General features: G+C 49.3%; 2 protein-coding genes across 3 annotated transcripts in view; one reads left to right on the plus strand and one right to left on the minus strand.

The window, feature by feature from the left end:
• LOC131140714 (uncharacterized) overlaps positions 1-11,069 on the plus strand; it is an 11,663-nt gene extending 594 nt beyond the window's left edge. The window contains exons 3-26 of the mRNA XM_078796352.1: positions 25-710; positions 778-921; positions 987-1,137; positions 1,198-1,356; positions 1,479-1,646; positions 1,722-1,823; positions 1,888-2,088; positions 2,475-2,682; positions 2,777-2,889; positions 2,964-3,166; positions 3,722-3,829; positions 4,150-4,429; positions 4,508-4,822; positions 4,943-5,260; positions 5,332-5,631; positions 5,838-6,065; positions 6,142-6,246; positions 6,326-6,652; positions 7,124-7,468; positions 9,200-9,378; positions 9,474-9,690; positions 9,798-9,896; positions 10,172-10,336; positions 10,425-11,069. Coding sequence (XP_078652478.1) covers positions 25-710; positions 778-921; positions 987-1,137; positions 1,198-1,356; positions 1,479-1,646; positions 1,722-1,823; positions 1,888-2,088; positions 2,475-2,682; positions 2,777-2,889; positions 2,964-3,166; positions 3,722-3,829; positions 4,150-4,429; positions 4,508-4,822; positions 4,943-5,260; positions 5,332-5,631; positions 5,838-6,065; positions 6,142-6,246; positions 6,326-6,652; positions 7,124-7,468; positions 9,200-9,378; positions 9,474-9,690; positions 9,798-9,896; positions 10,172-10,336; positions 10,425-10,778 — 5,475 coding nt within the window. The 3' untranslated portion in view covers positions 10,779-11,069. The remainder of the gene's footprint in view (positions 1-24; positions 711-777; positions 922-986; positions 1,138-1,197; positions 1,357-1,478; positions 1,647-1,721; positions 1,824-1,887; positions 2,089-2,474; positions 2,683-2,776; positions 2,890-2,963; positions 3,167-3,721; positions 3,830-4,149; positions 4,430-4,507; positions 4,823-4,942; positions 5,261-5,331; positions 5,632-5,837; positions 6,066-6,141; positions 6,247-6,325; positions 6,653-7,123; positions 7,469-9,199; positions 9,379-9,473; positions 9,691-9,797; positions 9,897-10,171; positions 10,337-10,424) is intronic.
• Positions 1-11,193, minus strand: part of LOC131140235 (BRF1 general transcription factor IIIB subunit a) — a 273,391-nt gene that overhangs the window by 70,887 nt on the left and 191,311 nt on the right. The gene's annotated exons all lie outside the window — the stretch shown is intronic.

Genomic DNA, 11,193 nt, shown 5'->3' on the forward strand with positions numbered 1-11,193 from the left:
CTTCTTCTTCTTCTTCTCCATTAGGAACTGGATGAAAATATCCAGAGTGAACTGGATCAGCTTTCCCGCCTGGAGCCTGAATCCAGCAACCTGGATCCCAGAGACTGCTTAACCCTCTCCCGTGAGGTGGATGCCCACAGAAGCAGCCTGGATCAGCTTCGCCAACAAGTTCGCAAGAGTGAGGCAGCTGCTCGCGCTCTGGACCGCTTCCTCATGTCACTCCGCACCTTAGAGGAGGACATCGCCGGAGTCCAGGGAGTCCAGGGAGTCCAGGGAGTCCAGGGAGTCCAGGGAGTCCAGGGAGTCCAGGGAGTCCAGGGAGTCCAGGGAGTCCAGGGAGTCCAGGGAGCCCCGTGCGGTGATGCTGCCATCTGGCAGGACCGTCGTGCCAAGCTGACTCTCATTAGGCAGAGCGTGGACAGTCTGAAAGACAAAGCTCCGCAGCTAGATCTTCTGCTGCAGGGGGCCCGGCTGACGGTAACCAGGGATGGTTCTCCTGCATCCTGCCTGGACATGGTCAGTGTCCTGCTGAAGAAGCTGGAAGAGGCTGACACTGGACTTGTGGGACAGCAGCAGATCCACAAGAAGGAAACCCAGAGCAAATCGTTGGGGTTGAGGAGGAGGGCCCTGTTGGGAGAAGTGAGGAAGCTCCAGGAAGCCATGGAAACACGAGGCCTGACGGAGGCCACCGTGCCAGCCGTGCAACAGAGGTATTGTTGGGTCTTTAGCAGGACAAGTTGCTACCATTGGTCATTCAATTCTTTGCTTTCTTCTCAGGCTGCGGGCTCTGTCTGATTTGGAGGACCAGCTGAAGACTCAGAACTCAGAGCTCCAAGCTCTCAGGGAACTTCCTGAAGGTCAAAATCTCCTTGAGGAACTGGACACAGAATACAAGCAGGCTGAAACATCTTTGACGGACAGGTATGTTTGCTTCATGGAACGTGAACATGTCTTGATGCGGTGACGAAGGTCTACATGACCATCAGGAAGCAGCAGTGCAGCATCCTGCTGGAGCTGCTCAAGACGTTCCAGAGCTGCCGCAGTCAGCTGAGCAACACCATGCAGAGAGCCGAGCAGACCATCTCTGAGCACACCTCCTACATGGGCAAAGACAACCTTCACAGGATTATGACCAAGGTGAGGCACGTCCTGCTCACAGTGCGTTTAAGTGCGGTTCTCATGAGTCCACTTGAGCAGGTCCAGGATATTAAGAAGGAGCTGAGTGGCCTCGGTGAGCAGATGGATGAGATCAGGGCCGTTTGCAGGCAGCTGCAGACCACGCTCAAGAAGTTTCCGGACTGCCGGGAGGTTCCGTTTGAAGCTGAGGCTGACACACTGATGGACAACTGGCTGGATGTAAGTGTCATTTGGTCTGGATCGGGACAAAATCCAGATTAGAATCTGGCGTTGCCTTGATCTGACTCGGCAACAATGTGATGGAAGATGTTCTGTGGTGATATTCCACGTTTCCTACGCAGATGACGGAGAAAACAGACAGTTACATCGACAACCTTCAGGTGGGCTTGGAACTGTGGGACAAGCAGTTGATGCTAGGAGGAGAGATCGATGGCTGGGCGGCCACCAAACTGGCGCTCTTTGCGGAGAGCCACCCCTTCTACAGCCACCAGCAAGTCATGGCCATGAAGGTGCGAGTCAAACACTGCAGGAACCCAAGTGTATTTGTAAGGAAAGACAAACCCATGTCAAACGTGACCATGTAGGAGGAGATCCAAGCCCACGAGGAGAACATCCAACATTTCCACAAGAAGTCTGAGGAGATCCAGGAAATGCTTGAAAGCCAGGACGCTCCACTGGAGCTACAAGTGAGTAGAAACAGGGTGATGGATGACTGGGTCGTGTAACCCATGTGATCTCCTTGGCCTGCAGGTGATGGAAACACAGCTGAGGAAGAGGATGGAACAGGTGAAGGAGCTGTTTGCAGACTGCACTGATGTGTTTGAGGAGCTGATGGTGGTGAAGAAACATCTAGAAGAAAAGATCGAGGGGTGTCTGGCAGCCATCGAGAACATCCAGTCTTCTGTCAGTCAGGTCCAGGCCTCAGAACCAAAGGCGGAGACCCAGATTCAGGTGCACAGCTTTACATTTGTCCAAGGCTGGATTGTTCTCGGTGGACTTTGTGAGATCCAGATGGTCCTGTTAAAAAAGGAGGATTTATATCTGGATCCTACATATGTACTATAAATGCATATTTTGTATTGCCGTTGCAATATTCATTGTGCTGCGTAGGCCTTGCTGTTGCCCCCGCTGTTGCCCCCGCTGTTGCCCCCGCTGTTGCCCCCGCTGTTGCCCCCGCTGTTTCCCCCTACAGAGCGGAGTAAATACTGCATGAGCGGACACGTCGTTAGTTGGACTGAATGCTTGACATTATCTTTACTGTGTTTAAAAATGTTATGAATTGAAAGACTTCCAGTGAATTGAAGTGAATGAATGACGGAGTCATTTCTGTGCTGCAGGATTTGTGCGCCAACCTGGAGGAGCAGGAGGAGCAGGCGGAGTCGGTGCTGCGTGAGATGGCCCTGGTCACCAGTGTGGCCAGTCCCCAGGTGCTGGAGACGCTTTCGGCGGACTGCGGCCGACTGACAGACGCCATCGCCCGCACCAAGGACATGATCCAGCGGAAGAGAGAGGAGCGGGAGGTAGGCTTGCTCAAGGTCATTGAAGGTGAGTTCAACTGAAACGTCTTGCTATTTCTTCTATGCAATGTTCACGAGGATTCTGCTGGCCAATGAGCTGCTGCACCAATTGTCTTCTGCAGATGAGAGACAGTCATTTGAGGACTGGTTCCAGGATCTGCAGTTGGCCGTCAATGAGTGCTTTGAGAACCCGGAGAGCCGATACGATGTGGAAACATCTTTGCAAAGACTGACAGTGAGTGGACCAGCACAGTTTCCTACAAGCTGTGATGGAAATGGACAAGAAGAAGATCCTCTTTGGTCTCTCAGGGCTCCTTGAAGTCCAACGATGCCGAACGACGTCTGGACCAGCTGAGAGAGAACCTGGACAGAGGTCGGCAGCAGTTTGATGATCAGCAGCTAAGCGAGTTCAGCAACTGGCTAAAGGAGCAGCGCGAGGAGGTGCTCACGTTCAACAGCCACTGTCTGAACCGGCAGAGACAGATGGAGGCTCTTCACTCAGACTTGATCAGGTATACGGTCCAAAGTCATGAAAGACTTAAAGCTGCTATGATTTGCGGATGATACCACTGCTTTTTGTTCCGGGGGGAGTACAGACCACATCATTAGAGAAGAAATGGTCACACTAAAAAACCTTCAACCGGAGTACAACTAGTACCCATTATGTCATTGTTTGGTCATATCACCGTGTACTTCGGTATTGGGAAAGCAGTACTTCGTACTTTGGTACGTGACAAAATAAATAAATAAAATAAAAATAATTTAAAAATCATAAATAAAAAGGTAAAAAATACAAACACTTAATTTATATTATGGAAAGCAGGAAGTGAACAAATGTAACAGTTAGTGATTGTAAAAGTACCAGATGGAGGGGTAGGATTTAATAAGCTTTGCTTCTTCCTACTCCTTTTGGACATGTGGAACTGGGAACTGATTATGGGATGCACTCAATTGGAATCTGATGCATGTTCAAATGAGATGAAACCATTACCATTACCATTACCATTACCATTACCATTACCATTACCATTACCATCTTTCCTGATTGTCCTTCCTTCCTGCTCCAGTCTGCAGACACTCCATGACAGCTTCCACAACTGGCTGCAGGGAAAAGAGAAAGAAGACATAACGCCACCTGAGGCCAAACATCTGCTGAAGGACCTCCAGGACAGGAGGTGATCACAGAGACTCCATCATGTCATCATCATTGTTCACGCACCCAAAAGTCTTTATGAGTCATAGCAGCTGAAGAGGTCCAACATGACCCCTAGTGGTCGTGAGCGGGACAGCCACAGCATCAGCCCAATCTTATTGGACGCATCATGGTGCTCTGAGGCGATGTCAAGACATCATTGCCTTTGTGTCTATGATCTCAGCTTTGATGTTCTCCAACTTTGGGCTGAGAAAAGCAAAGCGTTGTAAATGATCGTGTTTGAATCCACTCGGAAGTTGAACATTATCGTGAAGTGTTATTGTGTCTCCTTGCGTTTGGCAGCCAAGGAGCAGACGCCCTCGTTGAGCTCCTAGCTTCACTGCGCAGGCAGGGCGTCAGAGCTGACAGACTCCTGAAGGACGGCGACAACGTGTTGGAGCGCTACCGGAAGCTGGAGGCCAAGCTAGGAAGACAGGCGGAGGCCCACAGCAAGTTGGAGGCGGAACTGGAGCGGTTTGAAGTCCAAGCTCAGAGCGCCAGAACCTGGTTTAAAGACCTCCTGCAGCCCCTCACCATAGCAGAGGGAGTCCAGCGGTGCAAGGAGATGAGCCACAAAGCCCAGGTAAAAATGTATATACTGTATATACTTGGGTAGTATCCGTACTTAATGCAGAACACATGCTCTCCTTTTCACCACCAGGCTGTCCTGAGCACAAAAGCCGATGGAGACTCCAAGGTGAACCATCTGCGATGTCAGAGCCAGAGTCTTTGTGAGCAGGAGCAGCTGGAGCCCAGCAGGAAACAGGAAGTCCAGCGCTTGTTCAGAGATGCGGAGGAGGAGTGGCAGGCTGTCCTGCGGGCTGCTGAGGACGCCCTCAACAAGGCGGAGACGCAAGCTCGCTTAGACCGAGAAGTGGATGCTTTCAAAGTCCAGAGCGACAGCTTGCAGACCTGGATCAGCGACTTGGAGGAGGATCTCAAGGCTCCTGGTGGCTGCACGGATGAAAAGCTTCATGTGAGTTGAACGAGTCCATGAGAGTACCTGGAGATAAACTAGTATTCATGATGCCAGTACTTATGCTAGTACATCATCACAATAAAGTATTTGGGCCTTGCATGTTTTTGGTGCTCTCAGGACCTTCTGCTTATCAAACCTGACATGGAGATGAAGCTCCAGCATCTAAAGGGGCGGTGCCAGACGATGTGCAGCAACGTGGATTTGGATGAAGGCTTCCGTCAGGAGGTCCAGGAGACAATGGGACGCACCGAGGAGCGGTGGAGGAGGGTGATGGCGGCTGTTGAGGAGGTGCAGACTGCAGCCGCCATGGAGAGGGAGATGGCTGCACTGCAAAGTCGCACAGAGAGGACTCAGACCTGGATCAGGGAGCTGAGGCACAAGCTCCTGTCGCTCGGGAGCCACATGGAGCTCCAGGAAAGACTCCAAGTTACTCAGGTGCCTTCACCAAGCCGTGTCTCCTGTAGCAGGGTTTGTGTTGTAGCCAAATTAATCTTCTCCGCTTGTAGGCTGTCATGGCTGCCCAACCTGAGGGCCAATCCAAAGTTCTGGACCTGAAGAAGGACGCGGAACATCTGTGTGAGAAGCTGGACGAGAACAGGAGACCTGAGGTAGCACAGCTGGTAAAGGACGTGGAGCAGCAATGGAGGTCTGTCCTGCAGACCTGCAAAGACGCCGAACTGCGAGGTTTTGCTGATGACTTTGAGGGTCAGTGTAAGAAGACGCGGGCGTGGGTGAGAGAGCAGGAGAGGCAGCTCCAGTCCGTCAGCGTCCATGCTCCGCTCGAAGAGAGACGCCGCACAGCCCAGGTTTGTTTCACAATCAATGCTGATTATTTCTTATGAAAAGTATATTTGGATTTCGTCTGACCTTTTGGAGTGGGTTCCTGGAAGGAATGTTCCTCTGTAGTGCTCTCCGTGATGTCTTAGTTCCTTTAGACGACCCACCTCCTAATCTTCTCCATACGAGTGGATATAAGACAGGCCAAACACATTTGGATGAACGTTGTTTCCAGGACGTACTGCAGTCCAAACCTGATGGCGACTGTCAGGTGAACAACCTGAGGAGGAGGGGCCAGAGTCTCTGTGACCGTCAGGAGGTGGAAGAGGGTAAGAAAGGTCAAGTCCAGCAGACGGTTCGAGACACGGAGGAGCAGTGGAGGAACGTTGTGCAGGCCGCCAGAAAGCTGGAAGAGGACGCAGAAGCTGAGCTGAACCAGGAGATGGAGAGGAGAGAGTTGGAGGTGACTTATGAGACCCTTATCACCTCCCTAGATGCCATCCTGGATGTCATCATGGAATTGTCTTTTGTTTTTTTAGCTGGCAGATTTGAAAACCCTTCATCTGGAAACCAGCAACTGGCTTTCAGACCTCCAGCATCAGCTAGGTTCCCTAACCGGTCAAGATAGACAACACGCCGCACAGGTGAGGCAATCAGGAGTGTTGGTGTCTACGCTGTGTGGAACATGATGGTCATCTTGGACCACGTATGTTTTCTCCTCAGACCATTATCGGTTGCAAGTCTGAGGCGGATGCTAAACTCCAGGAGATGAAGAGACGCTGCCAGGCTTTGGACGCTGACGAGCTGGAGCAGCACCTGAAACTGCATCTTCAGCAGATGGTCCAGGACTTAGAGGACCGCTGGACTGAGACCCTCCACGGTGCCAAAGAGATTGTGGACGCGGCGGAGAAGCAAAACGCTCTGCAGTGTCAGCTGAGGCAGCACCAGGAGAGCAGGGAGGAAGTCCAAGCCTGGCTGGAAGAAAAGCGGCAGGACCTTCATTCCCTAAACTGTTCCAAAGATCCTGAAAGGAGCAGAAGCACCGCACAGGTCAGCCATGGAATACCTAGGATGACAGTAGCATGCTAACGCTAAGCACTTCCATTCATCATCTTTCTTGCCTGCCCGCCATCCCACAAGGTAGTAGTAGACATTTGAAGGTAGTAGTAGACATTTGAAGGTAGTAGTAGACATTTGAAGGTAGTAGTAGACATTTGAAGGTAGTAGTAGACATTTGAAGGTAGTAGTAGACATTTGAAGGTAGTAGTAGACATTTGAAGGTAGTAGTAGACATTTGAAGGTAGTAGTAGACATTTGAAGGTAGTAGTAGACATTTGAAGGTAGTAGTAGACATTTGAAGGTAGTAGTAGACATTTGAAGGTAGTAGTAGACATTTGAAGGTATTAGTAGACATTTGAAGGTAGTAGTAGACATTTGAAGGTAGTAGTAGACATTTGAAGGTAGTAGTAGACATTTGAAGGTAGTAGTAGACATTTGAAGGCATCTGTCGTTTGCACCCAGGACATCCTGAGCTCCAAACCAAACGGAGACTGCCGGCTGGCCGAGCTGAGAAGACAAAGTCGCAGTCTCTGTGACCACGAGGACGTGGAGGACGCTGCCAGGCGGGAGTCTGAACAAGCGCTCGCAGATTTAGAGGAGCAGTGGAGGACGTTGCTCCACGATGCTGAGGACTCCCTGAAGAAAGCAGAGCTTCTGTATTCACTCTCCAGGGAGCTGCAAGCCTTCTTCAGCCAGGCGGCCAGCACTGGCGCCTTGTTGGAGGATCTGCACACTCAGCTGGAGACCACCGGGACAGGCACCGAAGGCAGCCAAGTCCAGATGGAGGACAGACTGAATACGATACGGGTGAGCTCTTCTTTTTACCCCAAATATTAGTTTTACCAAGCAGGAATATTCATCCTACACTTACATGAAATACTTCACTCTGCTGTACAAAGTCATTGTGCTTTCAACTTGAATGTCAATATCGGAAGATATGATTGGACATCTCTACTGTTAAATATCAAGATATGATTGGACATCCCTACTGTTAAATATCAAGATATGATTGGACATCCCTACTGTTAAATATCAAGATATGATTGGACATCCCTACTGTTAAATATCAGAAGATATGATTGGACATCCCTACTGTTAAATATCGGAAGATATGATTGGACATCCCTACTGTTAAATATCGGAAGATATGATTGGACATCCCTACTGTTAAATATCGAAAGATATGATTGGACATCCCTACTGTTAAATATCAGAAGATATGATTGGACATCCCTACTGTTAAATATCAGAAGATATGATTGGACATCCCTACTGTTAAATATCAGAAGATATGATTGGACATCCCTACTGTTAAATATCGGAAGATATGATTGGACATCCCTACTGTTAAATATCGGAAGATATGATTGGACATCCCTACTGTTAAATATCGGAAGATATGATTGGACATCCCTACTGTTAAATATCAAGATATGATTGGACATCCCTACTGTTAAACATCAGAAGATATGATTGGACATCCCTACTGTTAAATATCAGAAGATATGATTGGACATCCCTACTGTTAAATATCAGAAGATATGATTGGACATCCCTACTGTTAAATATCAGAAGATATGATTGGACATCCCTACTGTTAAATATCAGAAGATATGATTGGACATCCCTACTGTTAAATATCAGAAGATATGATTGGACATCCCTACTGTTAAACATCAGAAGATATGATTGGACATCCCTACTGTTAAACATCAGAAGATATGATTGGACATCCCTACTGTTAAATATCAGAAGATATGATTGGACATCCCTACTGTTAAATATCAGAAGATATGATTGGACATCCCTACTGTTAAATATCAAGATATGATTGGACATCCCTACTGTTAAATATCAGAAGATATGATTGGACATCCCTACTGTTAAATATCGGAAGATATGATTGGACATCCCTACTGTTAAATATCAAGATATGATTGGACATCCCTACTGTTAAATATCAGAAGATATGATTGGACATCCCTACTGTTAAATATCAGAAGATATGATTGGACATCTCTACTGTTAAATATCAGAAGATATGATTGGACATCCCTACTGTTAAATATCAGAAGATATGATTGGACATCCCTACTGTTAAATATCAGAAGATATGATTGGACATCCCTACTGTTAAACATCAGAAGATATGATTGGACATCCCTACTGTTAAATATCAGAAGATATGATTGGACATCCCTACTGTTAAACATCAGAAGATATGATTGGACATCCCTACTGTTAAATATCGGAAGATATGATTGGACATCCCTACTGTTAAATATCAGAAGATATGATTGGACATCCCTACTGTTAAACATCAGAAGATATGATTGGACATCCCTACTGTTAAATATCAGAAGATATGATTGGACATCCCTACTGTTAAATATCAGAAGATATGATTGGACATCCCTACTGTTAAATATCAGAAGATATGATTGGACATCCCTACTGTTAAATATCAGAAGATATGATTGGACATCCCTCCTAAAATATAGCTGCCATACACCCAGCGTCCTATGCGTTTGTCCTCAGATCATCTTAAACTCCAAGTCCAGCGGAGAGACTCGAGTGACGGAGCTGCAAAGGCGTGTGCAGAGTCTGTGTGAACACCAAGATCTGGAGGAGGACAGCAGGCTGGAGATCCAAACGCAGCTGAAAAAGCTGGAAGAGCAGTGGCGGACCATCATGCAGGCTGCGGATGAGAGGAGCAGGTACACAACCATTCCTTTCTCTATTTGAAGCTCCTCTGAGGCACTTAGAAGGAGCATTGGCCAATCACCTAAAACCTCCGTGTGCTGTCCATCAGACTACTACAGGGCGTCGTGGACCTCCTGGTGTCCTGTCGGTACCGGCGAGGACAAGCTGAGGCTGGTCTGCAGGAGCTCCAGACACACATGTCCAGTCTGCCTCGCGTCTTCCCCTGGCCGGGTCTGGGGGAGCGCAGGCAGGCGGTGGAACAAGCTCGGACCCTGCTGGACAGGAGCGCAGCCCTTGGTCCGCTCCTCGATGATCTACACACCCAGGTCCCAAAGTCAAGCTAAGACTCCCCAAGAGAGCAGAATCTGTTTTAGCGACAAAGTGGGTACTACTCCACATTCACACGTTCATACTAATCATTCTTCTTCTTCAGGCTGTGGAACTGTCTGAGACCACCCGGGACCCCGAATGGGCTGATGCTACCTGGGGGAGCATGGAGGAGGCCATCCCATTTCTTCGCAAGGAGTTGACTGTGAGTTGAACAAGCACGGTGGTCTACACGTGGAGTCCGGAGTCCACGGCCGAATTAGATGTCAGGGGGGCCGGACTCATGGAATTCATGGAAAATAAAATAGTCCCCCCTCACAGATGATTTAGAAGGAAAAAGGGTTCCTAGCCTATGAAGAACATAGAACCTTGTCATGCCTGCTACATCCTGGTACCTGTGATGTTCCACGTTGTTCTACCAAAGTCTACCTTGTATAAGACTGAGAGGAGTTGCCCTGTGTGTGGGTTGCGTGTCGTCAGGAGGCCCTGGAGAACCTGGAGCAAGGCATCATGGCAGAGAGGAGATGCACACAGCTTGTGGAGCAGCATGAAGCAGCACAGGACTGGTTGCGAGAGCAAGTGAAAGCCCTGGAAGCTCCTCCAGATGATAAACAAGGTCTTCACAGTGCCATCAACACGCTGAAGGTCAGACCGCAGAGAAGATGTTTTCAGTTCACGTCCACAACGTCACCCGCTCGTCTTTGTTCAATTATTCCAATGTTGTATTCCCCAGGCTTTACTCCAGACCGTGGATCGGGAGCAGAGAGAGATGGAGGAGCTGGATTCCGCCAGAGATGATCTGCTCAGCCTCTGTACCCCTGGAGGTTGTGATGCTCTCACCCTGGAGGTCAGCCACCTGCATGAGCTTTGTGTCACGTCTGAGCTGGACGTGAGGGAGCGCCTGGCGGCCAGCGAGGCCCGCTTGCAGGACCTGGAACGCCAGGCGGCCCAGAGAACCAAGGAGCTGACGGAGAGGGCGGCTGCGCTGCAGGGGGATCTGCGGACTCTGGATCAGGCCCTGGCATACAACCAATTGCAGGACAACATTGAGGAGCTCCAGCAGCACTGGCACAGCCTGCAGGTTTGAGTTCACGGTGCAAGATGGGAACGCTACAGATTAGGGATGCCGTGCACACAACGTTCCAACACAAAGTGTCTGCACTCCTCTCCCAAATCCGTACTGAGGCGGCACTCATCCCCTAACACGGATGCATTAGTCCATCCCAATATGATCCGTGTCTGTCCTCCCCCAACAGAATTGTGCCAAGTCTCTGGAGGAGCTCTGGGTGAAGGTTGAAGAGCTGCATCAGGATGTCGCTTCTGCCCATGAGATGCCAACAGAAATAACCACCACAGTCGACTCTCTTCGCCAACAACATGACAGGTACCGGGGACATTTACTGACTCAGTCAGGCTGTCGGCGCCAGTCGAGTCACGCTTTCCGTGGGGTTACTTTCCGGGTACCAGAAAATGGTGAAAATCCAGGCGGAATTCATACGCCC

This window comes from Doryrhamphus excisus, linkage group LG14 (assembly GCF_037039965.1).
Source record: "Doryrhamphus excisus strain RoL-2023G ecotype Guam linkage group LG14, RoL_Dexc_Guam_v1.1, whole genome shotgun sequence".
In the NCBI taxonomy this organism is placed as follows: domain Eukaryota; kingdom Metazoa; phylum Chordata; class Actinopteri; order Syngnathiformes; family Syngnathidae; genus Doryrhamphus; species Doryrhamphus excisus.